This window comes from Chaetodon auriga, chromosome 18 (assembly GCF_051107435.1).
Source record: "Chaetodon auriga isolate fChaAug3 chromosome 18, fChaAug3.hap1, whole genome shotgun sequence".
In the NCBI taxonomy this organism is placed as follows: domain Eukaryota; kingdom Metazoa; phylum Chordata; class Actinopteri; order Chaetodontiformes; family Chaetodontidae; genus Chaetodon; species Chaetodon auriga.
Window position 1 is genome coordinate 15,622,711 of NC_135091.1, and position 25,559 is coordinate 15,648,269.

At 42.5% G+C, this 25,559-nt stretch overlaps 2 protein-coding genes across 3 annotated transcripts; both read right to left on the minus strand.

Moving 5' to 3' along the window:
• Positions 1-516: 516 nt before the first annotated feature.
• Positions 517-13,441, minus strand: clic5b (chloride intracellular channel 5b). 2 transcript variants are annotated; one of them, XM_076756348.1, is made up of 6 exons: positions 8,845-9,224; positions 4,489-4,598; positions 4,282-4,407; positions 3,550-3,656; positions 3,107-3,288; positions 517-2,146 (listed from the first exon to the last, which is right to left on the minus strand). In XM_076756348.1, exons 1-6 carry the CDS (start codon positions 8,893-8,895, stop codon positions 1,982-1,984), a joined length of 741 nt encoding a protein of 246 aa, XP_076612463.1. In that variant the 5' UTR covers positions 8,896-9,224; the 3' UTR covers positions 517-1,981. The 2 variants fall into 2 exon arrangements, with proteins under 2 accessions (XP_076612463.1, XP_076612462.1); XM_076756347.1 differs by lacking the exon at positions 8,845-9,224 and adding an exon at positions 12,878-13,441 and having other exon boundaries at positions 525-2,146.
• Positions 13,442-15,029: 1,588 nt separating this feature from the next.
• On the minus strand, positions 15,030-22,104 carry enpp5 (ectonucleotide pyrophosphatase/phosphodiesterase 5). The gene is made up of 4 exons (XM_076756426.1): positions 21,839-22,104; positions 19,522-20,424; positions 18,915-19,091; positions 15,030-17,514 (listed from the first exon to the last, which is right to left on the minus strand). Exons 2-4 carry the CDS (start codon positions 20,399-20,401, stop codon positions 17,111-17,113), a joined length of 1,461 nt encoding a protein of 486 aa, XP_076612541.1. The 5' UTR covers positions 20,402-20,424; positions 21,839-22,104; the 3' UTR covers positions 15,030-17,110.
• Between the last annotated feature and the right edge of the window lie 3,455 nt (positions 22,105-25,559).

A 25,559-nucleotide genomic window follows, 5' to 3' on the forward strand; every position in this document is an offset into this window, starting at 1 on the left:
CTCCATATTTCCTTACTCCTGTGGAAACACTAGGCAGGCTCCATTTATTTTCTTTGACTGTTGTTTCTGGCAAGGCCGCGTCTCAGTAAACACCACTCGCCCACCATTGTAAATCCGACAGGCGCAGATCTTTCAAGTTAGACTCCTTTGAGGAAAAATGGAGACAGATCGGATGGCGGCGCTCGGGTTTTCCGTCTTAATGAGAGAGTGGAGAAGAGGGATGGCGTTTGATCCCTGGCATGGAAGCCTCTATTTAAGCCTGTCAACGGTCATCACTCTCTCTCTCTCTCTCTCTCTCTCTCTCTCTCTCCTTCGTTCTTTCTTTCTCTGTTATAGATGGAGAAACAGACCTGCACCACTGGATTTGATCAACTCAGTCAGGCACACTTAACCCTTTTCGGGACCAGGATCCATGCTCCTCCAGCACCTTTTGCTATCACCGATACATGGCTCAACCCTCCCCTTCACATTGATTGATCACCTCGCTGAAAAAGAAAAGAAAAGGCAGAAGCAGATCTGTGAAAATATTATTTTATTTGTAGAGCTTCGCAATGAGCGTGGCTCTCAGTCATCATGCTCCAGTTTCATATCATATGTTTGTCCAAACCACACAAGAGCCTTATGGTTCTTCAAGGAAGTCTCGCTATAGTTGCAGCCTGATACCAAGCCAAAGACGATAAGCCCCAAGACAAATTTCCATCCTCCTCTGTGTGGACAATGAAACTTTTGAACTTGAACTTTAGGCTGCGGATGTTGATAGACTCCTCAGAGCAGAGGAAATGTCTCTTTGATGAGGGGCTGGAGGGCAGGGCTCCTGACCATTGTGGACCTGGCCTGGAAGATGCTTTTCATCGCAGCACTAATGGCTCTACCTAATCAGGCCTGATTGGGGCTGCTAAATAAATACTCTCTCCATTCATAATATCATGTGTAACTTAAGACGGAATCAATACCTAGACTGAACGCTAATGACTAGAGGCAGAACAAATGTCTCAGGCTATGGCTACAATGCATTTTTCATCCATCAGTGACATTGGCATGGATTTTTTGATACTTCCAAATAAAGGCACATGAGGATTTTTCATATCTTAAAAAGCAGCTCTACATTAGCTTTAAATGTTACAATTTAAATCAGATTCATGCATGCAAACAATTCAGAAACAAACTTTGATCTTCGCTATCAATGCCCTTGTCAGCTAACTTTTGTTCTTTCAAACTAACGTCATCGAGCATACGGAGCTTCATTTTTTCAATCAGTCTTTCTTAAAATCAATCTTTGCGAAGCAGGAGTGATTTTCAAGATGTGCATGAGCTCAAGGAAACAGAACAACTACAGCAATACCTACAGTAATGAGCGACAATCAAAAAGAACCTGCACATCGAAACAGTCATATTCAGCTAACAATTAGCGTCAATCATCAATCACAGATGAATTAAGGTTTCTCCCCAGGAGCCAAAGCTTGATAATAAACACTGGAGTCAGACCAGACTTCTGTGGGCTTAGGAATAAATAAAGTGAACGACCCTGACATCAGCAGCTAGTAAAATGTTTGGCCGTGTGCTCTGCTGGAGTATGTATGAAAGAGAGCTTTGTGTTGTGAGAAATAAATACAGACACAATCATGTTCGAGTCAAAGTTATGTCAGAAGTTTCACGGCAGAAAAATTTGAATCTCGTTGGAAACCTGTGAATGAAGTTAAATGTGCTTGATTTATTGACAGCTTCACGTCTGTTTCTCTAATTGCTACACCATATATGTACTAAAGCTCTGAACTCCATCACGTCTCGTGCTGGAAAGCAGCAGGCTTTGCCATCCTGCCACACATCTGCAACAACTGACCTGTTTATTACGACAGACAAAAGTGTTCCTGAAAATGCCACCGAAGAAGACTCGAGAGGACAGCCACATGTATGTTTAAAAGGAATCTTTTTTGTGTTGTGTTTCTGCTTTATTTTGCTTGAGCTCGGGTCAGCTGGAGAGTTACTTGGCCAGTCTCCTCGCCACGTCTTTGTAGGCGGTCTCGATCTCAGAGTCAGCAGCGCAGGTGTTGGTGAATTCATCGCGCGTGTAGGCGTTCTTCAGGTACCTCCACACGCCCGTCATGTCTGAGGGGATGTCGTAGTTGCGGTACTTCTTAGCGACAACCTAGGAGAGAAGGCAAAGCTGGGGCTTCAACATGAACTGAAGACAGGCTTGATTTATCTCGTCGTTTAAAATCCACCCTTGGGCAGTCTCATAACTGCGCCATCAGTTCACGTTCTGTACATTCCAGGAGGTGTTTTGAGATGAGCTGTTGCAATTGACACTGTTGTACCCTTTGTACCTTTCCTTCAGCCTTCCTCATAAACAGGCTTTTCAGGTGATAAATGTAACAATAAATTACTTTCAACAAGCCCCTCGGTGTTTTCTATGCTGCATGAGTTCAAGAAAGTGAGCTGAGCATTTCAGTTCTAGATTTTCTCCTGTACGGCTTAAGAAAATTCACTTAAGTTCACTGGCCCAAAACTTTTTTTTCATTGGTTATATTGTCCTCATTGAGCTCCTTTTTTCCTATGTAAGTGCATTGAGTGCAATGTTTAAACCGGGGTCAAATTCCCTGTATGTGCACACATATTTGGCTGACTCTGATTCTTATATTTTGGAAATAATAGAAATATAGCACCAGTGTGTAGGATTTAGTGTCATGTAGAGGTGAGCTTGCAGATTGCATCCAACTGAACACCCAGTGCCTCACCCAACCTGAAACATGGTGGTGCAACAGGGTGGAGGAGGGCCTACTCCCTCTGTAGATATAAAGGGCTCATTCTAAGGTAATAAAATGCAACTACTCTTATTTTCAGATAATTTTCAGATTTTCACATAACTGTGAATATTATACTGTACTTCTGCCAATAGATCCCCCTAAATCCTACACACCATATTACTTTTATGTTATTTTTTAAAAGCTGAGTAACTATTCAGTGCAGGAATGCCATGTATAGGTTTTTAAACAATGAATTTACCCTAAAATAGCCACAAATACTTGACGTCCAAGAATACAAATCTCAGTGGTTGCAAATGAACCAATTAACATTAATATTTCCTGCAGGTCCAGTCCCTCTTTACCTTGACTATATGCAGTTTAGGCAGCAGGTTGCAGTCTGCAAGAGTGAGCTCGTTCCCATCCAGGAAGCATCGGTTGGAGCCCTTCTCCTCCTCCATGCTGTCTGCATCGATCTCATCTGGCAAGGGACTGTTCAGGTAGTCGTCCAGCTTCTTCAGGGCCCTGGTCAAACCTTTCTCTAGAACTAAACACACGGGCAAACACAAATATGTATGGCTGCAATACTGTTAAAAGGTGAAAGTGGCATAACTTGTGCAGTGATAACCTCACTAGGTGGCAGCACAGTAAAACATGTGAGCCAGAGCAGGCCTGAAGTACTGGACTCTGCTACGACCTAGTGGAGGAAAATAATAGTGGCGGTCATAAACTTTTTTTCATTTTGTTCTGTTGTGTGTGCAGTATATGTGCGTCTGTGAGTGTAAATGGCACAAAACGAGCAGCCCACCGGCGTTGGCCTCTGGTTTGGTGTTCTTGATGTAGGCTGAGAACTTGGCAAAGATGTCATTTCCAGCTGTGTTTGACTCTCTCTGCTTGGCGGCCAGTTTGGGATACCTGAGCAGACGGGGGGGACAGAGGTAGGAGACGCAGTTAGAGACACAGTCAGACCAAACCATCTGGATAGCATTAACACCTGGACTGGAGCTCAGCTCAGACTGAAAACATGTTACACACTCGCACCGAGTTGGCCGCCCAGCTCTTAAGCTCTCTCACACTAAGGTCCATTTACAATGTAAAAAACTTTGCAGGCAATAAAAGAAAGATTTACTTAATCTGACGTTTTTCTCTGCTCACACACCGGCTCTGAGTTTTGATTTTTTGGGAGGAATAACAATACAAAAAACAATAAACCTGTCTTGATTTTCCTTAAGTTACACCGTGGCAGTGGTCGATGAAGCACATATAGCTAAGGTTTTTGTTTTCACACACTATATGCGCAAAAGTGGCCGACACACATATATACTCATTCACTAAAGATTAACAACAGCCATAAACAACAAATATATCAGCTAACATCAGCCTTCAAACAGCACATATTCACTTTTATTGGACTGAAATGTTTCCTGCCCTTTCAGCAGTGTTGCTGAAGTGAAATAAATCCAGCCAGGAACACGTGTGTGTAGTCAGCGATATAATCTGACTGTAAACTAAGTGTTGTAAAACCTTCCAGTTGAATTACTTTGGAGGACAGAGCGTTTCCTCCAGAAACTCCTCGATCTTGTTGATATCGGTCTTGACCTCTCCGTTGAAGGTCAGGAAGGGAGGGTGAGTCCCCGGAGCGAGGTTGTGCAGATCTGCTGGCTTCCTACGGAGGACACGGAGAGAGCAGCATGTCAAGAGAAGTGCATGAGTGTGTCTTTGTGCTGGACGCTTCCTGTATCCTAACCTTTTAAGGTCGACCGTGGTGACGTTGAACACGACTCCTTTAAGCCAGAGGATCATGAAGAGACGCTGAGAGAAGGGACAGTTGCCGATGCTTTCTCCATCGTTTCCCGCCTGCACACAAACACGACGATGGGAATGAGGGCAGAGAGTCTATTATCCTGTTAAAATCCTTCATATTACATCTACTCGTTCTCCATCATTCAAAAAAATCCTGAGTCTATGATTACGCAAATATCTGTTGGTGGGGCTGCTCTTGTGTTTTCTCTGGAGTCACATGTAAATGAGCTGGCTGATGTTGAGGCTTTTCTTTTTGTGTTCTGATCTTGCAATACTGTGTAGATTGAATCTCTTAGATGTCTGCCATCCTCAACAGAGAGGTCAGAACACAGGCTGTGATCCAGATCTGCACCCCAGAAGCTACACGGGATCAAATGTCTCATGAGGAGGGACGTTCCCCCTACCTGCTAAGCCAGCTTTCTGCTGATAGGAAAATTGGTCTCAAGGTTCTCTCTCAGAGAACCCGGTAGCCTCGCTACCAAAAATAAATACTTATCAAATTTAGATGACTGTTATCTTTGACTTTTATTTGACTGATAAGATTGTTCAGAGAAATGTCATAAATGCAAACACTATGCAAACCCACATAAATACGTCATTCTTAAATCTCTGATAGAAATTTATGATAAAGACAGAGTCAAACAAAAGCACTCTTTGGGAACATGTAACAAAAGCAGCATAGTCCTGCTGTCACTTTAAAGCATTTTATCCACCACCAAAAACGAAAATTTAATCGTTTCTTGCCTTACAACTTTTCATTTATCCAAATGATGCAGAACTGTTAATCTTACACACAACCACATAATTTGTCTAACAAAGATAAAACATGAACAGGGCTTGCAAGTTTTTCTCCTTACAGTGGCTCACATAATCACTTCCTCCCCTTCGTATACTTGTGTGCATGCTGTCAGATCGTGTGTCGGCATGTATGGATACACAGCTGAGCATCAGCAGTGACACCTGAGCCACTGGCCCAGCTGAATTATACATAGTGATTCGATCACCTGGTTCACTGGCCAACAGGGCACAGAGTGCAGGGTTAGAGCTGCAGGCCTGCAGACACAGAGAGGTCCACAACACACAGCAACATAAGTGCAGTGACCTCTAGGTCAGCAGTGTGAGCAGAGATTTGACAGTGGACAGTTCCCTTCATTTATTACATGTGGAAATTAAATTCTTTAAATTATTATTAGCATATTTAATTATGTGCAATTCAATAATTACTATCCTCAAGATAGCTACTGTCATAAATAGCATCCACTGATTTACAGCACCACCAACCGCTCCAAAAATAAAAGATACTACACTGAAGTGGAAAGCATTTTGCCATTCAGTGCACTGCTGCACCCAGCAAAGCCCAGAAAACAGAGCTGTCAGTCCAAAAGTAGCTGAGCCAACTGTATGCACGCCAGCCATTGATGCTCAGTGCTGTCATGCTGCCTGAGTGCATGTGATGCTTCTGTTTGTGCATTGTTATGGCTAGGCTCAGCGACACGGCGGTAACACAATACACAGCCGCTGATAATAGCCAATCAACATCTAGAACATGGAGGACAAAAGCTGTCACACACAACTGGGCCTGTGGGCACAAGGAACGCGAGTGCATGGAGCCGCTGAGTGACCAGTCCACTGGAGGCAACGCTACTTCATATGGACCAGCACACACAAAACATGTATGCTACAGTTTAACAGCGTTCTGGCATTCTTGGTTTGTCTTACCACACATTTTAATGAGAATACATGACAATGTATGATGACAATATATTATTACAAAGGCAGTGCAAACAATACAAGCCCTCATGTTTATCTGTAATTAATTCATCCTGCTGCATTTGACCAAGAAATGCACTTTATTCCAGTCCAGGCTACGTGTGTGTCCAGTTTTCTCTTCTAAAGCAAATTAAACTTTTTTTCATTAAACTGAACTTAAATTTAACTTAAATCCAATTTTCAGATACCTTAGTTTTATCACAGCATGCCATGACAGAACTTTTCAGCGTTAGGATGTACAAACTAATGATTACAGAATTGTCAAAACTGCTGCAGCAGAGATATCTTGACTTTTACTCATGTGTTCCCAGTGAGCCCCGAAAAAATGCTGTTTCCCATAATGGAACCAATCACATTATTTTTCTCATTTCATTCACTTTTCCTTCATTAAATCCTGTGCAGCACTGAGGGCATTAAAGGAGGTTCAGCCATGCAGGACAGTTCTTCGTCCATCTAGGTCACATCTCAGGCGGCAGCATGGGGGGAAAAACTAATATCAGGACTGCAGCTGCTATGGTAACCAGTCCATTTACAAGGTTTGTGGATCAGACTGGATCTGTACTTTTAAACAAGGTCAAAGGGGTACACACACATGCACGCACACACACACATACTCACAGAGAAGAGCGAATAGAAAAAGAGAAAGAAAGATGAAAAACTGAGTGTGTTATTGTTACCTCAAAGAGTGCCATAGATTAATATTCATATACAATACTGTGCAAAGGTTTCAGGTAGGTGTGAAAAAATGCTGTAACCTGAGAATGCTTTCAAAAATATCAATAATAATTGTTTATTTTGATCAATTTACAAAATGCAAAGTGAGCGAACAAAAGAAAAATCTAAATCAAATCAATAGTTGGTGTTACTAACTTTTGCCTTCAAGCCAGCATCAATTCTTATAGGTACATTTGCACAAAATCAGGGATTTTGTGGGGTTATAGGTGTGTGATCAACCAATTATACCAAACAGGTGCGAATGAAACACAGTCATTAACTGAAACAGGAACAGCTGTGTAGGAGGCTTAAAACTGGGTGAGGAGCAGCCAGACTCTGCTACCAAGGTGAGGCTGTGGCAGACAGTTTCATGTCACAGGTCGTACACCACAGCAAGACACACAGCAACATACTGCATCAGCGAGGTCTCTCCCAGACAAAGATTTCAAAGCAGACTGGGGTTTCAAGGTGTGCTGTCCAAGCTCTTTTGAGGAAGCACAAAGAAACAGGCAACGTTGGGGATCGTAGATGCAGTGGTCAGCCAAGGAAACTTAGTGCAGCAGATGAAAAACACATCAAGCTTATTTCCCTTCGAAATCAGAAGATGTCCAGCAGTGCCATCGGCTCAAAACTGGCATAAACCAGTGGGACCCAGTACACCATCTACTGGAACAACCTACCAGCCGAGTCCCTTCAAAAACTGTGTGCAAGTGTACGTAGAAGAACTGACGCTGTTTTGAGGGCAAAGGGTGGTGATTCCTCTTCTGTTCATTCTCTGCATTTTGTTAATTGATGAAAATAAACTATTAAGTCTTACATTTTTGAAAGCATTCTTACTTTACAGCGTTTTTTCATACCCGCCTAAAACTTTTGCACAGTACTGTACATACAAACACATCCATACACACACACACACACTCACATCATTATTTGTTCATTCTGCACACCTCACATAGAGCCAAAAGTGAGTTTGGATTCATTAAGAACAACATTTACTGATTGACTGAAAGCTTGGAATCACTAAATATATGACAACGCACAAATGATGTAGCTGCAGCATTTTTGGTTTCTAGAAATAGAGTCTCGTGTGCTGAATCAACAGAGGAAGGCTGTGAAGGACCAGGCTTAAAGGGGTGACGCAAGCCAGCCGAGTGTCAGTGAACTTTCGGTTACCTAGCTGACCGGTTTCCTAGGAGGTGGGTTGGCTGATAGCAGCCTTCTCACCGGCTAATTGGGTCAGTGCATCCAGGCAGAGATGAGCTTTCCCACCTGCCTAAGGTAGATTCATCTGCCTCTAACATTTCCCACAGGGCCTCAAGAGCGTGTAGCTGAGGAGAACAAAACAACACGGGTGTACTGACTGAAAGCGGCACTTTCAGACTGGTCCCTTTATCATCTGTGTTCTATTTTAGGTGATAATCTGGAGCATCTATTGATCAGTGCCCATAAATAATGCCATGATGAATGCAAAAGAGCAGAGTGGCTCATTTAATGGACTGTGAGTGAGGAGAAACATTGGCGTCTTAGTTGAATCACATAAAGAAAAGTCTGCTTTTAATGTGTTGGATGGACGAATGGCACCACGGCAGCTTCCCACCATCAACAAGCAGCTTCAGTATCGCTGTCACAACAATCCCGGGTCAACATAGAGAACAGTGTGCCACTGCCACTGTAACTCTACCTCTACTATTGAGTTACATGAGCTCTCCACAGCACACAGCGGTGCTCCACTGAAAATCCTGCTCATATAGCATCTATATCTTCCATCAAAACTTCACTTGAGAAAGTACTGTAACCACAGCTCCGCCTCTCTTACCTTGACAAAAAGTTCGATATCAGGGTCTCTGTCTTGACTGTTAGCGGACATGATGCCTGCTTCTGGCTGTCACCTTGATTCTTTCGCTGTTTTTTAAACTACAGTCCTTTGTTTATACTTGGAAGTCTACATCCTCAAGAAAAAGATGAAAAAAAAAAATCTCTTCTCTGAGATTATCCTCTCTCTGCTGACAGGGGTCACCTTAAGAGGCTGCTTGCTTTCTGGTCCCTGATTCAAGACCTCCACCACCTTTTGGTCGTCTAAAGACTGTCGTCTCTCTCGGTTGTGTCCTGCAGGTGAGGCTGAGAGTCGGTCCAGGTGGCAGGTAGAGCCCTGCGCTCTGATTTGGACACAGATGGAGAGCAGAGGCAGCTCTCACTGACACAAAGTGGGAAACAGGTGTCAGTCTAAACCAGGGGGTGGAGCCCCATCCCTTTCTTCCCACCACTGCAACCAAACTCCCCTCACACACACCAGTACCATCACCTCCTCTCTTATCTGTCTCACGTCTCCTAAACTGGTCCAATCACTTTCTTATTCTCCTCTTTGCTTCTTGATGTCAGGTCAGGCTGAAGCTGTCAAAAATACCCTCCCATCATCCCACGTGCAAAAGAAAATGGGATGATATTTGTGTCCCTTTTTGTCAGTTTTTGAGTGCCTGAGCAGCAGCACTGGTGTTTAGTGTATATTCACGTGTTTGACTCGCAGGTTATATTTGATCACCAGAGGCCTGCAGGAGACTCCTCTGTGAATTATTCATGCTTGGCTTCGGTTTAAAGGCAGGAATTGGCGTTCATTGATGGAAAAAAAGGATAAATGTAGGGCAACCAAAATAAAAGCAGGTCTGACTATAGAAAATCTTTATCAGCACACACAAAGGGAAATTGAAGGGACACAGAGTTCTGAGAAATATACCCAAGAATAAAATCATCATGTGTGCATTTGAAAATCAGATGAAAGAGAGAGATGAAGTGGCTGCAGCTATTTTTTCAAACAGCATCTATTTATAGAGCAGCCCCCTCTCCTGGCCGACATACCAACATGCAGCACAAACCAATTACAGGGCCACTGTGGAAGCACTTCATTATCAGTGTTTATGGGGGAAAATGTTGAGTAATTTCTAAATGTGTTATTTTAGGTTTTGGTGGGTTTATTTGTATAAGCCTTCACCAAAGTTACCATCTCAGAAGGCTTCACCCAACCCACATGATGAAAACTGTACATGATAATGAGCCGAAAGCCTTTTCAGATTTACATCTCAGTCTGTGCTCTTTCAACAACCAAATCTGGCATCAATGACTAGAAAAGCTCATTCCATATGGGAACAACTGCATTTCCATGCATTATTTTGAGCACTGTTTACAGGTACAGACCTTAGACAACTTTAATTTAGCTGATTTTATGATAATGAAAGGACAGTGACAGCTGTTTCCCCCACTTCCTGTCTTCATGCTAAGCTAACTGGCTGTTGGCAGTTGCTGTATATTCACCAGACAGCTAAGACAGTGGTATTAATCTTCACACCTAACTCCTGGCAAAACAGAAAATAAGTGTATTTTCTAAAATGTCACCCTATACCTTTAGGGATTTCTACATCCTGATGATCATAACACCATTATAGAAGACATGACCTTGGTGTCCTCTTGAGACAAAAGGAAGGTCAAGTCGCTGACTTGTTAAGCTAATCATTCACCCAAACATCAAACAGTAACAGACATCTTCTATCTTTTCGCAGTAAAGGTGGAGGGGAGTGTTTGAACTCTGCATTTGTGTCGACACACACTTGTCAAACGTGACAGTAGAAATGTCTCATCAATATAAGCATTGTCTTCATTCTGAGCTGTGAGATGAACCATCAGTGACCAGTGACCCTTTGAACATGATTATAAGGCCGCCTGGACAGTGACTTCTCAAGCATCTTGTACAGTTAGTGTTATCTTAACCACACAGTATACAAATTAAAGATTGTTCCCTGTGAAATTGCTTTTTAATGATAGTGATAGTCTCCTTCTACAGTCAATGGTCTGCCTTATCACAGAAAGCCGAGGAGGAGCCATGCAGGTTTTCAGCATGGACAGATTATGTCCTTGCTCTCCTCCCTGCTTTTATAGCGTAGCTCCATTCGGTTTATGGCGGTCGTTGAAGATTAAAATGTTGCTAAATCCACCCACGATTGGAGAGCGTAGAGGGCGGAGCGGTATGCAGAGAAGGGGCCAAGTATGTTATCACCTCCATGGTGAACTATGGTCCGTGTTTATCATAATTGTGATATAATAACATTATGTGCTTTTATCCTTTTGTACTGTAAAGGTGTTAATATGCTGAGGTTTCCTGTGCTCCCGTGTGGACTGAGGCAAAAAATCTAAAATTCCTCCAGTGTTATTTCTAAACATCAAGAGAATGTTCAAAATTCAGCTGAAAGGAAAAATACATCCTAAACTAGAAGAGTAATCTCGCTGTGTGATTTGATGAAAAAAAAGATCACCAGTGGTTATTTCTGCAGAGAAATATCCCTTGCTGAAAGTCATAACAGTGGACAATGAATGTGTTCTTCTTATGATAATGGTATATGCATGACATGAATGCTCCCACAAGCAACTCATTGTTGGATTTGGCAAAGCTAAAGGCTCCTCTGAATGCTCCTTCTAGAGTTAGTCCCTGTCGCAACTGTAGGAGGAAGTCTGGATCCTTTAAAGAAACCGTCATCCAGGTCAAACTGCAGCAATTACTTTGTTTGCTCACAGCTCATCTGTGTTGATTGCATACATCTGTTCCTATCTGACCATGGCCTCTGCTGACATAATACAAAGACATGGCAATTTTAAGATTCAGCACAAACTACTGCTGTCATTCCTCGTTACGAGGCTGTTGGTGAGCTCAAACAGAGCTCATTCAACCCAGCCAACTGATTCTCAATCTGTTGCCCAATCAGCAAAGTGACCCCTGCATGTACTGATAGCACACCTCACAGACCAGCTCTATCAGAAATGCAGCAAAACACACAATTGGATTTACTCAAGCATGGAGTTCACCCCTGGTTTCTATGGAGGTACAGTAAACAAGTTAATCATTACATCAGACTGCCTCTGGATTTGAGTAGCAAAGCTTCTGATACAAAGACCTCACTGCCTCTGTCATGTTTTCTCACTGGAATGAGTGCTTTGCCCTCAATATATCTGAATACACTAAACTTTTGTACTAGTGCATTCACCTCTAATCACTGACTTCAAAGAGTGAAATCTAAATAACCTTTACAATTATTTAAACTTCCAACTTAACCAAGTGTGTACTCTGCTATAAATAAGTTGATGGGACTTTTCAATTTTTCACACAGTATATAATGTTATTTTTTCATACATCATTATAGGTCTGATCTATGTTTTAGCTTTTAAGTCAAAGTAAAAAAATAAAATAAAAAATAAAAAAAATTGACAGTGTAAATATCTGTAGCACACTGAGTCTGGACTGGGAAACACACCAGCATATCATTCAGTGCTGGCGCTACAGTGCTACTGATTATTTTATAGGATTATTACCTCATGATTACCTCTAATGTTGTGATTAGTCACGTTTTTAGCACAGAGGAGGCCAACAAATGGCCAAATCACCGACATCAACACCCACAGAAACAGACTGATGTTACACTTTTGGATGGTGTTACTTGGTATATGCAGTAATAAGCAGCATATGCCAGATATAATAGTGTTGTTCTACAGCTGAAATCAATGTTTTATCCCCAGAATGCAGTCTAAGCCACTTTGATGATAGCTTACTTATTTAAGGGGAACTGAAGTCTCCACGGAGTTGTTTTTCAATCATGAGCAAGCAACCCAAACATCACATAAACAGGAGAAAGAAACAGGAAAGTCCCCAGCGCACTGAAGGACACACAGCGTGGCTTCAAGGAGCCTTCTGGCAACTCGGACACACAGTGCTGAGTTCATTTCTAAAGAGAGAACTTTAATGCTCACCAGCAAACTGGTGGTCGACCCGGGCCTCCTCTGCTCACCTGTGGGGCTTATGCATTTCTCACCTTGACGAACAGAGAGATGGTCGGCAGGCTGGGATCAGCCGGCGCAGCGCTGCTCTCATCCTGAGTGACATTCTCCAGAGTTTTCAGGCTGTAATCGACCTGCTCCTCCGGCTTGGTGTCAGTGTCGCGGTGGCTGTACGCCATCAGCATGCCGTCGTCGGCGTTGTCCTCATCCGGACTCCTCGATTGGATCGGCGGGTCGTCGCACGGGTCTCCGGGGGAAGCGGAGGATGCAGAGGAGGCCGATGAGCGCCTGGATCCGCTGTGCGCCTCGCCGTTCACCTCCTCCACCTTCACCATCTCCCCCACCTCTGGCTCCGGCTCCGGCTCTGCTTTTGCCTCCGCCACCTCTTCATTGTCGCTGGATGCAGAGGACGAGCTCTGTTTGCCCCCGTCTCTGGTGTCCATGTAGTCCGGCGAGCTGCGCTCTTCCTCCTGCACCTCGCTGAGCAGCTGCTGCTTCGCCTCACCTGAGTCCTCATGTTTGGGCTGTGGGTCAGGGCTCCCGGCTCCATCACTGCGCTCTTCATGCACACGTGTCTCTGTGTCGGAGGTGTTGTCCATGTTTGCTGGGTTTGGTTTTGTTTTTCTGGCAGAAATGGAGTTGACCGTGGAGGAGTGCTGAAAAGGGTCAAAGCGGTGGCACACAGTCCGCCTGCCTCTGACTGACTGAGCGCCTGAGCAAATTCCAGCGATAACTCATAAAAGACCTTTGATCCTGCAAGTTAACAGGTAATTTATGCAAATTCTGCGACCTGTGCCTTCAAGGGCGGACTGGCAGTGAGGGAGCGTCAGTTTACGCGCAATACCAGCAGCGAACAGACACACAGTGAAAAGATTTTACTGTTTTTAATTATTTAGTATTTGAACATTTCTTAATTTCAGCCACACTGTCAAAATGTTGAGAATACTTAAGCGATTGAACTTAATTCCTTCAGTTGTGCCTTTGAGTTGGTCCAATTTGTCCACGTTGGGGTAACTTATAATTTTTACAACTTTGAGTTTTCACTTGTTGATTTACTCCAGCTGAACAGACGTTTCTTACTTTGTGATGTATTTATCAGGACCAGTTGCCTTTTATTGAAACAGATTGGTTTGTTGGCACAACTTACATTTTAAATGCTGATAATTCAGATTTGTAAGAGAGTGTTCGAAAGTCATTAGAGGGGAAGAAAGCGAAGTCAGAAATGAGGGAGGGTTTTAGAGCAAACCTGCATCCGCGACATTTATTCATTCAGTGACATTAATAACTTTATTTAGAAGCTGTTTGTTCAACAATCAAAGGTCAGTTCTATTCAACGTTTGGCCTTTTAGGATTCCACCTCCACTGTGCTCATTATCACGCTCATTTTATATCAAAGTTGGGGTATAACTATATATCAACTGGGGGTATAATATCTTATTAACTGTATAGACCTTGTATTTTCTCAAGTGCAATATAACATATGACATTAGTAGTTTTCTCATTAGAATATTGGCAATATCACGTTCTATGGCGGTAGGATTTTTATGGCATTTAGTATTTTTATATGTGTAAAAATAGTTGTTTTTCTATTCTGTATCCTGTACACTTTTTTTATCTTGACCTTTTTATGCCACTTTTTTTATGCTTTTTTAAATGCTTTTTGTAATACTTGCTGGCTGTAACGACTGAATTTCCCCAGTGTGGGATCAATGGAGTCTTATCTCACCTCTTATAATACCTTATCTTTCTGCTTGGCTTTTTTTTTTTTTTTCTATTATTAAGAGTGAAATTAATTGTACCAATTCAGGTATATTTTCTGGAGGTTTTGGGAGCAGGGTTGCATTTTTTTTTTTCCTAAGTCAATCAAATTGTCCATAGAAATTATTTTTGGAGGGCCTTGCTTTTAAAAAAACAAAACAAAACAAAACTTAAACATAAAACTCAGCCCCCATCTCCACCCCAGTTACTTCCATACAGTGTGCTTAGCGCTAAGACTTTAATTCTTATTTATTTTATTCCTGTCTGTTTTATTTCTTCCATTTTGTCAGCTGTCTTGTAGGCATCCATGCAAGGACACACACACACACACACACACACACACACACACACACACACACACACAGAGAGAGAGAGAGAGAGAGAGAGCGAGAGAGAGAGAGAGAGAGAATAGAAAAACTAAACATTGCTCAGTTTCACAGAAGTCCCTTTAATTTCAGAAGACTAATTGCATCAACATGGCAAAGATAATTATTTTGTAAATCATATTAAATATCCATATTTCAAATCCACCTTAATAATCATCTGAGATAAACCTGATCTATTTATTCTCTAACAATTCCAAATGAATCATTTAAATATACTATGGATAGATTTCACTTATCTGTCAACAAGTCAGGGGAAAATTATCAGACAACACTCCTTTTTCACAAAATAAGACAATTTTCAGAAAATTAACAATTTCTGTATAAACGCTCTCAATTTATGAATTTCAATTTTGTAAAAAGTATATATCACAGTGATGTCTGTCGTTTTTTTGGGCACAGGTATTAGTCAGTGCATGTAAAAGCAAATAGAAAATTGAACCAATTCTTTCTTAAATGATGGTGAAAAAATACTACAATTCTTTATTTGCAGATTTGGATTCTACTTGACCTCCTATGATTATGCTAATTAAAAAGCTTTTTGGCAAGAGGCACCCTAAGATTTGTTTTATCATCTCAAGTAACAACTACGACCAAGAAGTGCAAATTATACTTCACCTAAAAAGCATCCAGCTACTGCCCCTTCATTCGGTTTGGTTTCTATCCTGTAGTGCAAATCAGGGGAACAGTTCTTGCAAGTCATGCCAAAATAGTCTTCTCAGCCAAGCAACAACAAAACCCTTCAAACCTTTATGACGAAATACTGACCAATAGCAATTGCACGTCACATTTCACCAACAAATGGCCATGATTATGACAGTCAACATATGAACGGGAGAGTAGTACACTGTCATCTATACAAGAGAAATGCCCTCCAAACACAAACTCTACAAAAAAAAAACAGACTGACACACAAACGATTGCACACCTTAGAGAGATGTTCTCCATTAAGTTAAAAGGCAAATGGTAACTGACTACTAAAGAGCAAGGTGGCGATGTGATCGGCTCATGGAATGATCGACACATATGAGCGGTAGCCTGGCACGCTGAGTGAGAGTTCAGGGGAACATCTGCTTCCAAGTAACATTCAGAAATAATATTGACCCCAGCCAATCCCCTGAAACGGGCTGAGTGAATACTTTTCTGATTAATGCCAGCAGTCAAATCTCAGAGTAACTTCTAATTCTGTGCTCAGACCACAAGTAGAACCTGACAAGGCCTACTAATAACACCACTGTTACTGTCAGGAGTAAAGGCATCAGTATGCTTCAAACAAAGCGCTTTTCGGATTGTTGAACAGCATCTAAAACCCCCTCCCTCCAACCTTACCAATGTTGGGAATAGGGGGGGTGGGGGCTGCTGTTTCTGAAAATTTTGTAACTTGCGTCCACTTCAAGAAGCCACTGGCCAGGCGTGTAGAGGAGGGAAAGTACGCAGGGTGTGAACTTTTTCCTGAAGCTAACTTTTATTATTCTTCACACCTTATTACTTCTGTTTTCCTCTGTGCAAAGGAGTGCAACACTATGAATGCCGCCAAGGAAAGATTGTCTGAAAGTGTGCACAGTTCTCCCCACAATCACTGCTTGTTGCCCCTCTCTGTGATGGCCGGCTTTAGACCCGACCTTCACCTTTGGCTACTCAGCTATAAACATTTTACCTTCAGACAAACAAGTCAGTTTCAAGCATACTGACACCTTAATGTTATCCAAGTCATAGTTTTGTCCAACGAAGCTACATACTTGCCAGAATCACAGGTTAAAGAATTCCACGCTTAGCTTTGTACTTTTACTCATTAAAGTGACAATGAAAACGATGAGATGGCATTAGGTAAAATTCACAATCAAAGCAAAGCCACTACAAAGCCCATGTAAAGGTTTATTATCTTGATTAAGCCTGACTCAGAAGCAAACCCTAGACATTTCCCCTGCACTTAAGCAAGCAAGGCATACCTCTATACATGATTAGGAGGCTACATTAATAGGTTCCCTTGATCTCCAACTAATAAAAAGAGCAGCACTATGGCATTTAGTCAGGAGGTGTTTAGGGGATGCTTCTGGACAGAGCGGACTACCTTGGGGAGCAGTACCTCCTCTTCTTTTAAGCCTGCCATCATTTCCGTAGCTTCAGCTACAGGTGCAAGTCCTCTTGCAGCAAGGGCTGTGACATCTCCCTGCTTCTGTGTTTTAGTGAGGGAATCTGTTTGAGCGTCACTTGTCTGATGTAGACCACCAGAAAGCCCAGCACCATCACCACACTGATGAAAGAACCTATGACGGGGACGTAGGAGTACTCGTTGACCCTGGGAGGGGTGCTGGGCGTGGATGGAGTTGGCTCTTTGGCAAGCAGGTCCTTAACGTTAAAGAGGGAGCCGTTGTTTGGAAGAGGACGGATGGACAGGATGTGGCACATGAGAGGGTAAAGATCAACGGAGCTCATGGAGTTCTTGACGTGATGCTGGCGGAAGGCCGGACCTCGAGCCACGAACACAGGCTGCATGCTAGGTAAGGTGTTGTCATAGCCATGGTTTCCCACTGGAGAGAAAAGACAAGAAATGCATTTGCATTAAGGGGTGCAGTGCTTTGATGTTAATTATTCCTGCATTGTTAATCCACACATCTGCAGTTTCCACATCCCATGAATCACAGGCAGCACTTTTTGTTCAGAGATTTATGGAATCTGGCACTGCTGCTCTCTCAGGTGATTTACTGCTGTCACTGCTTGCCCCAGCAGACTGGTTACTGCTAAATCAATCACTGCAACGCACAAGCAAACTGAAAATTACATCAAAACGCACAAGCCCAAAGACCTTTGATGAAAGCTTAGACTGGCTAACCACTGCTCCTAAAATACAGCATTGATATTACAGAACTGACAGGATTCGCTCAATGTGCTGAGTAAAATCCTGAGTTGATAATGTACTGCCTGTGACGGCAGCATCTGTGGGTTTAACTACCATCCAATCTGCTACAGTATCTCAGACATCTCCTGCCTTATGGGTACCTGGGGTAGTTTTTTTATTTTTAACAGTAACACTTTGGAACATTTTCACAATTTTTTCATTCTGTTTATAATATACAAATGGATGAGGATGAACATCTTTAAGCATGGGGGGTGATACCATACACAGTCCTGCTGCTGGCTTCACACAAAATGCAAAGAAGCACCAACAAAGGTAGAAAAGAAGCAGACTGCTGGCAAGTAAACACTGGTGTAAACAACGCAGGACAGCTAGTAGGAACTACAATAATAGTCACTACTACGGGAGTGTTGCTGCGATTCATTCACACTGGGTCGACATTATATCTCAGTGATGCACTGAGAAGCAGAGGGAGCCACTGCTAGTCAGTCACAGCTCACGTTTTATCATCCAGGCCCATAAATCAGACAGTAAGAGCAAACTTTTGATATGCAGGATCGCATCATACTACACATATCCAGCTGAGCAATCTCACACCAGCGAGAGCAGGTTTTCCTTCCCGCTGCAAACTCCACCGAGTCATTCTACTGACGAACAAGCCTTCAGCGACAGATGAGGAATTAAGGAGCAAGAACACATGATGTAGTCTGCGACGGTGATGAAAACAGATTGAGATCTCTAATCTGAAGAGGAAGTGTCTGAAAAAAGAAAAACCTGTTTGACTTGAACTGGATGAAGAAGAATAACTGCACTTGGAGGCAGTGCACGACAAACCTCCAAACCCAAATCAGCACAGACACACACACTCTGCTGTTTCTAAGGGAAAACAAATCTGGCTTTCTTTGTTAATTACAGCCGATATAACATGAGCTGTAGTTCAGTGACTGAAAAAAAATCTCCTGTGAAGTTATTAATAGCACAGATGGAAGCTGCTGTTTGAAACGACTGTTTAATGTGCGCAGCCACAAATCTGAATATTGTTTCGACACAGCTTTGCGAGGTTGGAATACGTACGCTGGAAGGGCCCGGTCCTGTTCTGCATGATGGTCCAGCCCTCCTTGGCCTCGATGAGGATGGGCATGATCCTGACATTGTGTTGGTAATGGAAGTGCTCGGGAATGTCCTCCTTCTTGTACACCACCATGTTGGGGTTCGCATCCATCAGCTTACTGTACACCTCGTCTAACTTCCCTGCAAGACAGATGATAAAGCAACGGTAGAACATATCCATGGATCGAAACGGTAAAGTAGAAAATTCTAAATCCTGCCAATATTTCTGTATAACTAAAGAAAATATTTTAAAAAAACACTTGTAAAATGTGCATACAGTTGGTTGAACCTTTGACATTTTTAAACAGAAAAGGTGCTTATTTTAGACTTTTGCTGTGCTGACCTCTCACGTCTGTGCGCTAAAAATCAAACTACTGCCAGCAGCCTGTTCACTGAGTCTAGTTACGCAGTCATAACACCCATCCAGACCAGTACAAAACCCCCTGTCTCCTAGCTGCAGCTTCACATTTACCATACAGACACGAGAGTGCTATCAATCTTGCCATCTAACGCTCGGTCAGAATCAGTCGCTCAGTCAGCATTGAATGTGACACATGTTTTAAAGTGCTACCTTCTTTGGGCAGTATTCCCACCACCGGACTCTTATCCACCCAGGTGTACAGGTCTCTGCTCACATACTCATCCAATTCCACGATTTTGTCGGAAGAAAGCTGTGTCATCCCATGGTCGCTGGTCACTATCAGGTTCACTGTCTCATACAGCCCCGCTTTCTTTAGCTCGTTAATGAGGAAGCCGAGCTTCTCGTCAATGCCAGCGATGACTACATCCATGAGGGGACTCTGTGGTCCAAAGTTGTGCCCACTCTCATCTGGCTCCTCCCAGTACAGAACCCCAAAATCCACTGCTTCTTCTTTGGGGGCAGAGAACCACTCAATAATCCGTTCCACTCTGGATTCAAAGGAGACCGAGGCATTGTACATGAGGTATTGATTTGGGAACATGCCGTGGATCTTCACATCAGACCCCGGCCACATCGCTGCCCCGCTCCGCCCTCCAGCTTTCTGGATGGTCACCCAGAGAGGCACCGCCTCCTCCCACCACCGTGACTCATAAATACTGTCTGTCTCCATGGAGAAGGACCGGTTCAGAACAGGATCGTACATCTCGTTGGCCACGATGCCGTGCGTCTCAGCGTACAGCCCCGTCACCAAGCTGTAGTGATTGGGCAAGGTTTTGGTGATGTAAGCGCTCTCCACCTGCTTCACCATCACCCCCTCATCCATGAGGATGTTGAAATTAGGGGTCGGGACCCGGTCGATGTAATCCCAGCGGAAGCCATCGAAGGACACGAGCAGCAGCTTGGGCCGGTCCCTCACACTTTGGCCCCTGAGCTCATGTTGGTTCAAGCGATGGAGGGAGACCAGAGGAAGCAGCAGGGCCCACAGGCAGACCAGAGGACCGCAGCCTCCTCGCAGCAGGCAGCCAAGCATGGTGTGGAGTGTGACGAGTCAACCTGCAAACACACACAAAAACTGCCTGGGAACATGGACACCCCTGCGAACATACTTCTGTGGAATTATGTTTTGAGGCTCTTTTAGTGGTTTGGTTTACATCTCTTACTTCCAGTTAATGGAAATCATAAAGCTACATACAACAGCACTTTAGATTATAGCTGCACCTGACATCTTTTAATCATCAATGAATCCACAGATTCTGTTATAAATGTTTTGTCTATTAAATGTCCGAAAATATTTGAAATATCTTGTTTTATCTGATTGACAACCCAAAACCAAAAAGTCATTTACTACCATGTGTGTGGAAAAAAAATAAATAAATAAATCTTCAGACCTTTGGTTGTAACACTGACTGGAGTTATTCATTGATAATAAGAATGGTTGCAGATTAATATTTGGTCAGCCGACTAATTGATTAATTGACTCATTATTCCACTCCACTTCAAACTTTGTGGTGACAGCTTGGGGAAGCCAGCTGTCCTGCCAGCCAGGCCTCCAAACAGGAGGGGCCGGTTTCACCTCCATATTAACGCCCACAGTTTGAAATCAGACATTCAACAAAAATAAATGTGCATAACATCCAGGGGTCAACCTACTTGAGTCCACATCAACACACACACACACACACACAACTGATAAAATGACAATTCCTTCAAACCCACAATATGATAATTATTGTCCTATCATATTACACACAAGAGTTCGAGGAATGGCCGTTAATGGTGATTATGACTGAGGCAAATAATCAATTAGTTGATCATACAGTTAGTAGACAACTGATTGATGAGCAATTACTAATTTCACCCATTTATTAGGCAAATAAAGAGCAAAAAATGTGTATATTATAAAGGGAACAATCTTCTGCTCTTCATTACACAGTAAAGTGAATTCCTTTGGGTTTTGAACTGTTGGTTGAATAAAATAACACATTAATTACACATTAAAAGATGTCATCTTAAGCTTCTGATGGATTAGAGGTTATATTATTAATCGGTCTCAGATCCACTACAAGATCAGTGTAGTTTGTGCATGATACTGACATTGTACTGACAGATCCGGCTCTACATAACATGGTACTGGACAGGAGCTGCCCTGGACATGAGCAGTGAACGCACCACGGGTCAGGAGAGCACTGATGTCGCTGGAAATTCAGCAGACTGAGGAGAAATTGACTGCAATGCATCTGTGAGAGCGACTGAACTACAAACTAATGAATGCCACATTACAGAGGACAGGAGGGCTCCGTGCTTTAGCCGTACAGCTAACAAACAGCTAACGTTAAAACACGTAGCTTCGCCTGCAGCAGCGCACACAGCACCAAGTCCGGTTCACATGAGTGCATAAGCTGAAGGGATATCAAGGTAGGAAAATGCACATTTAAAAAGCTCAACACACTGCTGTCAACAAGCTTACCTTGTTATCTGATCCTACGCCGGCTCGCCCTGCGCTGCACACCGAGATAAACAGCCGGACTCGCTTATATGCCCGAAGGAAGTCCCGCCTATAAACCTGCAGCCTCTTTTTAATCCTTCTGTCGATTTTTATCAACAGATGTTAAACCAAGCAAGGGCACGTGAAGACAAAAAGGCTGTCCGGTGTTTCCTGCAGGTGCATGCTGCGCTTCGTGGAGAGCTGCGTCCCCCAGATTCCGTGCACAGCTCCCAATGACGTAATGTGGGATGAGGAAGGGGGTGGGAGGTGGGAGGGGGGAGAGGACGGGGGATCCAGTTTTATAAATAGGTGTTTTGGTGTCAGTAAGGTTGCAATCATTCTTCAAGATGAAGAATTTAAAATAAAAATAAAAAAGCTTGGTGAAGTGTATCAGTGTGAGGGACGTTACGTTCAAATACATGAAGGTGGAATCTGCACCCAATATAATACCAATACTAAAAATAGTGACAGGCAAAGATACTGTTCATCCAATTCTTTCTCTTTTTTTAATTAATTAATTTATTTTTTTTACATTATGATAATGCTGAGGGTGCAGCGTAATAGCCGCCCTGCAACAAGCATGACAAACATTGTCCACAAGGTGTCAGTCCAGTCCTGTCTAACAGCAGTCAGCAGTCTGTCTGTCCTCTCAGTCTGTTACAAAGAAAGATGGCATCTCAATAATGACGCTGCATCGTGAGAGGGGGACTATTTTCTGACCCACTGACAAGCGTCTCCACCTCTGTGCAGAGAAAGGTCAGTTTGCTGCTGCTCACCCCTCTAATGCTTGTAATTCTGTTGTCATTTGCTGTTAATTACAATTAATGCAGAGTCCATTTTTATGATTTATGACTGGAAGCTCCACAGCAGCTAATAAATGGACCTTGAGGTGAGATTGTTTTGAAACTGTCCCCAAGGTCAAGAAAGAAGCTTGCAAGTCAATTGTTAAGCAAAGGCAGATTGTTAAAGTGGCCAGAAAAATGGGAACATCTTGTGACAACTGGGCCATCAGCTGATGATCATGTGACATAATCAAAAGCTCCAGAAACAGCTAATAATTGGACCTTGAAATGGGGTTGTTTTGCCAGTAGTTGTTTTCAAGGTGACCAATTAACTTTTAAGTGCAATTGTGTGAGTATACGTGTGTGTGTACTCAGATATTGAAGTGTGAAATAGACTTTGACAGGAGCCAGGGTCTGTTGTGAAGTTATGTGTATGTTTATTTCTAAAGCAGACGAGTGAACGATCAAAGAAGAAATGAGAATAAATGAGTGATGAAACATAAGAAATGCAGGTGGGTCCACACAGGGATCATCTGATGAGCATCAGCATGATGTGAATTATGTTCTGTGGCTTTCACAGTCACCAGAGATCAACCCAGCTGAACACCTATGGGAGATTTCAGAGCACTATGTTAGACTCTACACCGCCATCATAAAAGCAATAAATAATGTATATCTTTTGGAATGACATTGTTCCATAAATCAGGTAGACTTTCAGAGACTTACAGGGTCTTTGTCAAGGGTTAGTGAAGCTGTTGTGGAGGCTCATGGTGGCCCTCTCTGGGACATTTGATCAGTCAGTGTCAGTGAGCACAGAAACATGCATGAGCACCGTAAACCAACACAAAAAATACACGATTAAATATACAGATTCGGGGTCTGGTTTGCACTTAGTTTAATTCAGGGCAAGGTTAGAGCATGAATGCTGAAAACTACTCACTGCAATCCCTGAAGGATGCAATAAAGATACCAAGCATATCTGATACAATAGAGCGAGGCTATTATGAGCCCTGAACACAATGAAAACAATCTTATAATCTATTCCAACCCTCAAAAGCAGCCTCTAGAGACGCTTCCAGACTGGAGGATTGGGATCATGTTGTCTAGTTTGGACACTGTTTCTGGAAATTCCGTGTTCATTTTAGTCTCTTAACAGCACTTTTGAGATGGCCAAACAAAAGGTTATGGCAGTAGTGTAACTGACTGGCTGTAAGGGTGTAAATAAGGTTTGACAAAACATTATTATTATATGAAACCTGGCACCTAAGAGCCCAGAGCATCGACCTGGGTCAAAAAAATACTGAGCCGACAATAATCTAAAGTAAACACATTTGACCAATTATAGGTGAAATGTGTGTCGTTATTGTACATAATGTATGATGAAAAAGATGTTTTTGGTTTCAATCTTAGAAAAAACTGTTGGTCAGTCCACCATTTCGGTCCAGACTAAAATACTACAGCAAATATTTGATGGATTGCTGTGAGATTTTGCACAGTCATGGTCCCCTGTGGATGAATCCTACTGCCTTTGGTGATCCTCAGAGTTTTTCCTTCAACAGCAGGTTGACATTTGTGGGTTTTGAGTGAAACGTCTGGGTGGAATGTTACAAAATGTAGACAGTCACGGTCCTCTCAAGGTGAGTTGTAATCAGTCCGGTGACCCTTGCCCTTTTCCTCTAGCATCATCACTATTTAATGTGTCCAGCACTTTGATTTCTGACCAAACACCTGTGACGTAATGGCGTTCCCATCAGCCTCACCTGCACTTTGAGCTCAGTGCTAATTTGCAAATGCTATCATGCTTACATGCTCAGCTGTGATATTGGACATGGTAAACATGACACCAGATAAATATCAGCATGTGGCATTGTCTCTGTGGCATATTTTCTTTTTTTAAGTGAAAGTATTATGTGTCATGTGAAGTCAATCAAAACTGGGCACCACAGCTGATGCCCATAACAAGTGACTAAAGTGTAACAAGAGAGGATGTAAAGTGAAAAAGTTGGACCTGCCGTCAGTTGTATCAAAGTGTTTTCAGTGTGAATAAAACATGTAACATTTTTGGCCTTATTTCTTTTTAGTGTGTGTTCCTTTTGTGTCTTTCCTTTATGTGTGTATGTGCTGTGCATGTTCCTCATTGTGTTTTCGCTTGCATTTAGCTGACAGTGTGAATTTATGTGGAAACAGTGGAGCATCCATCAAGCTATACCTGCTCCTGTGTGTTCTGGGTTGACTTCTGAAACAGTTGTGTATTCACAGCCATGTAGACATGAAGGCTTTTGTTTGTTTGGGCAGGAAAGCTCGGCCTATTGTGAGATTTGTAGCTCTCTGTCTGTCTATTGTGATGTTACACAAGAATGTCAAGGTTGCTTTTGTGGATTTCTTTATTGTATTGTATGTTTAAAAGGGATTTGCTGTGAGGTGTGTACTTAAACATTGTAGAATATGGTGAAGGTCATTGTTTTATAGAGGAGGTTCTAGATTATTACTGTTGCAAGGTTAGGAGAATTTCCATACATACATATTATTAGGACTCGTGAATAGCAAAGCACAAAGTTGCTCTGGTTATTAACAAAGTTTGAGCATGTGTTTTAAACTTTTAAATAAGAAAAAAACAAAATTGTGTGGCCTCAGTTATCTATGATATAACAACAAGTATCCCTAAATTCTGATTTATTTTACAGTAAAACGGCTTTCCAAAATGGACAAAAATGGCCTGTTAAAGCGTAAAAATAGAGCTGAAGCAAGTAGTTCAGTAATTGATTAATCAATTGAGAGAAAATTAACGATTTAGATCATTTGATTGAATCAGTATTTTTCATGCAAAATCATGCCAAACATTCTCTGCTTCCAGCTTCTTAAATGCTGTCTTTCTTTGTCACATGAGACAGTAAAGTGAGGTCTTTGGGTTTTGGACCATT

What these genes read in the sequence shown, in the direction of transcription:
- clic5b (XM_076756347.1), bottom strand. Translation starts at nt 13,441, where the DNA reads ATGGACAACACCTCCGACACAGAGACACGTGTGCATGAAGAGCGCAGT. An exon ending in CCATCTCTCTGTTCGTCAAG is followed by an intron (nt 4,599 to 12,877) that starts GTGAGAAATGCA and finishes GTTTGTGTGCAG; the next exon opens with GCGGGAAACGATGGAGAAAG. An exon ending in CAAACCAGAGGCCAACGCCG is followed by an intron (nt 3,289 to 3,549) that starts GTGGGCTGCTCG and finishes CCGTGTGTTTAG; the next exon opens with TTCTAGAGAAAGGTTTGACC.
- enpp5 (XM_076756426.1), bottom strand. Translation starts at nt 20,401, where the DNA reads ATGCTTGGCTGCCTGCTGCGAGGAGGCTGCGGTCCTCTGGTCTGCCTG. An exon ending in GGGAATACTGCCCAAAGAAG is followed by an intron (nt 19,092 to 19,521) that starts GTAGCACTTTAA and finishes TCTGTCTTGCAG; the next exon opens with GGAAGTTAGACGAGGTGTAC. An exon ending in CAGGACCGGGCCCTTCCAGC is followed by an intron (nt 17,515 to 18,914) that starts GTACGTATTCCA and finishes TTTTCTCTCCAG; the next exon opens with TGGGAAACCATGGCTATGAC.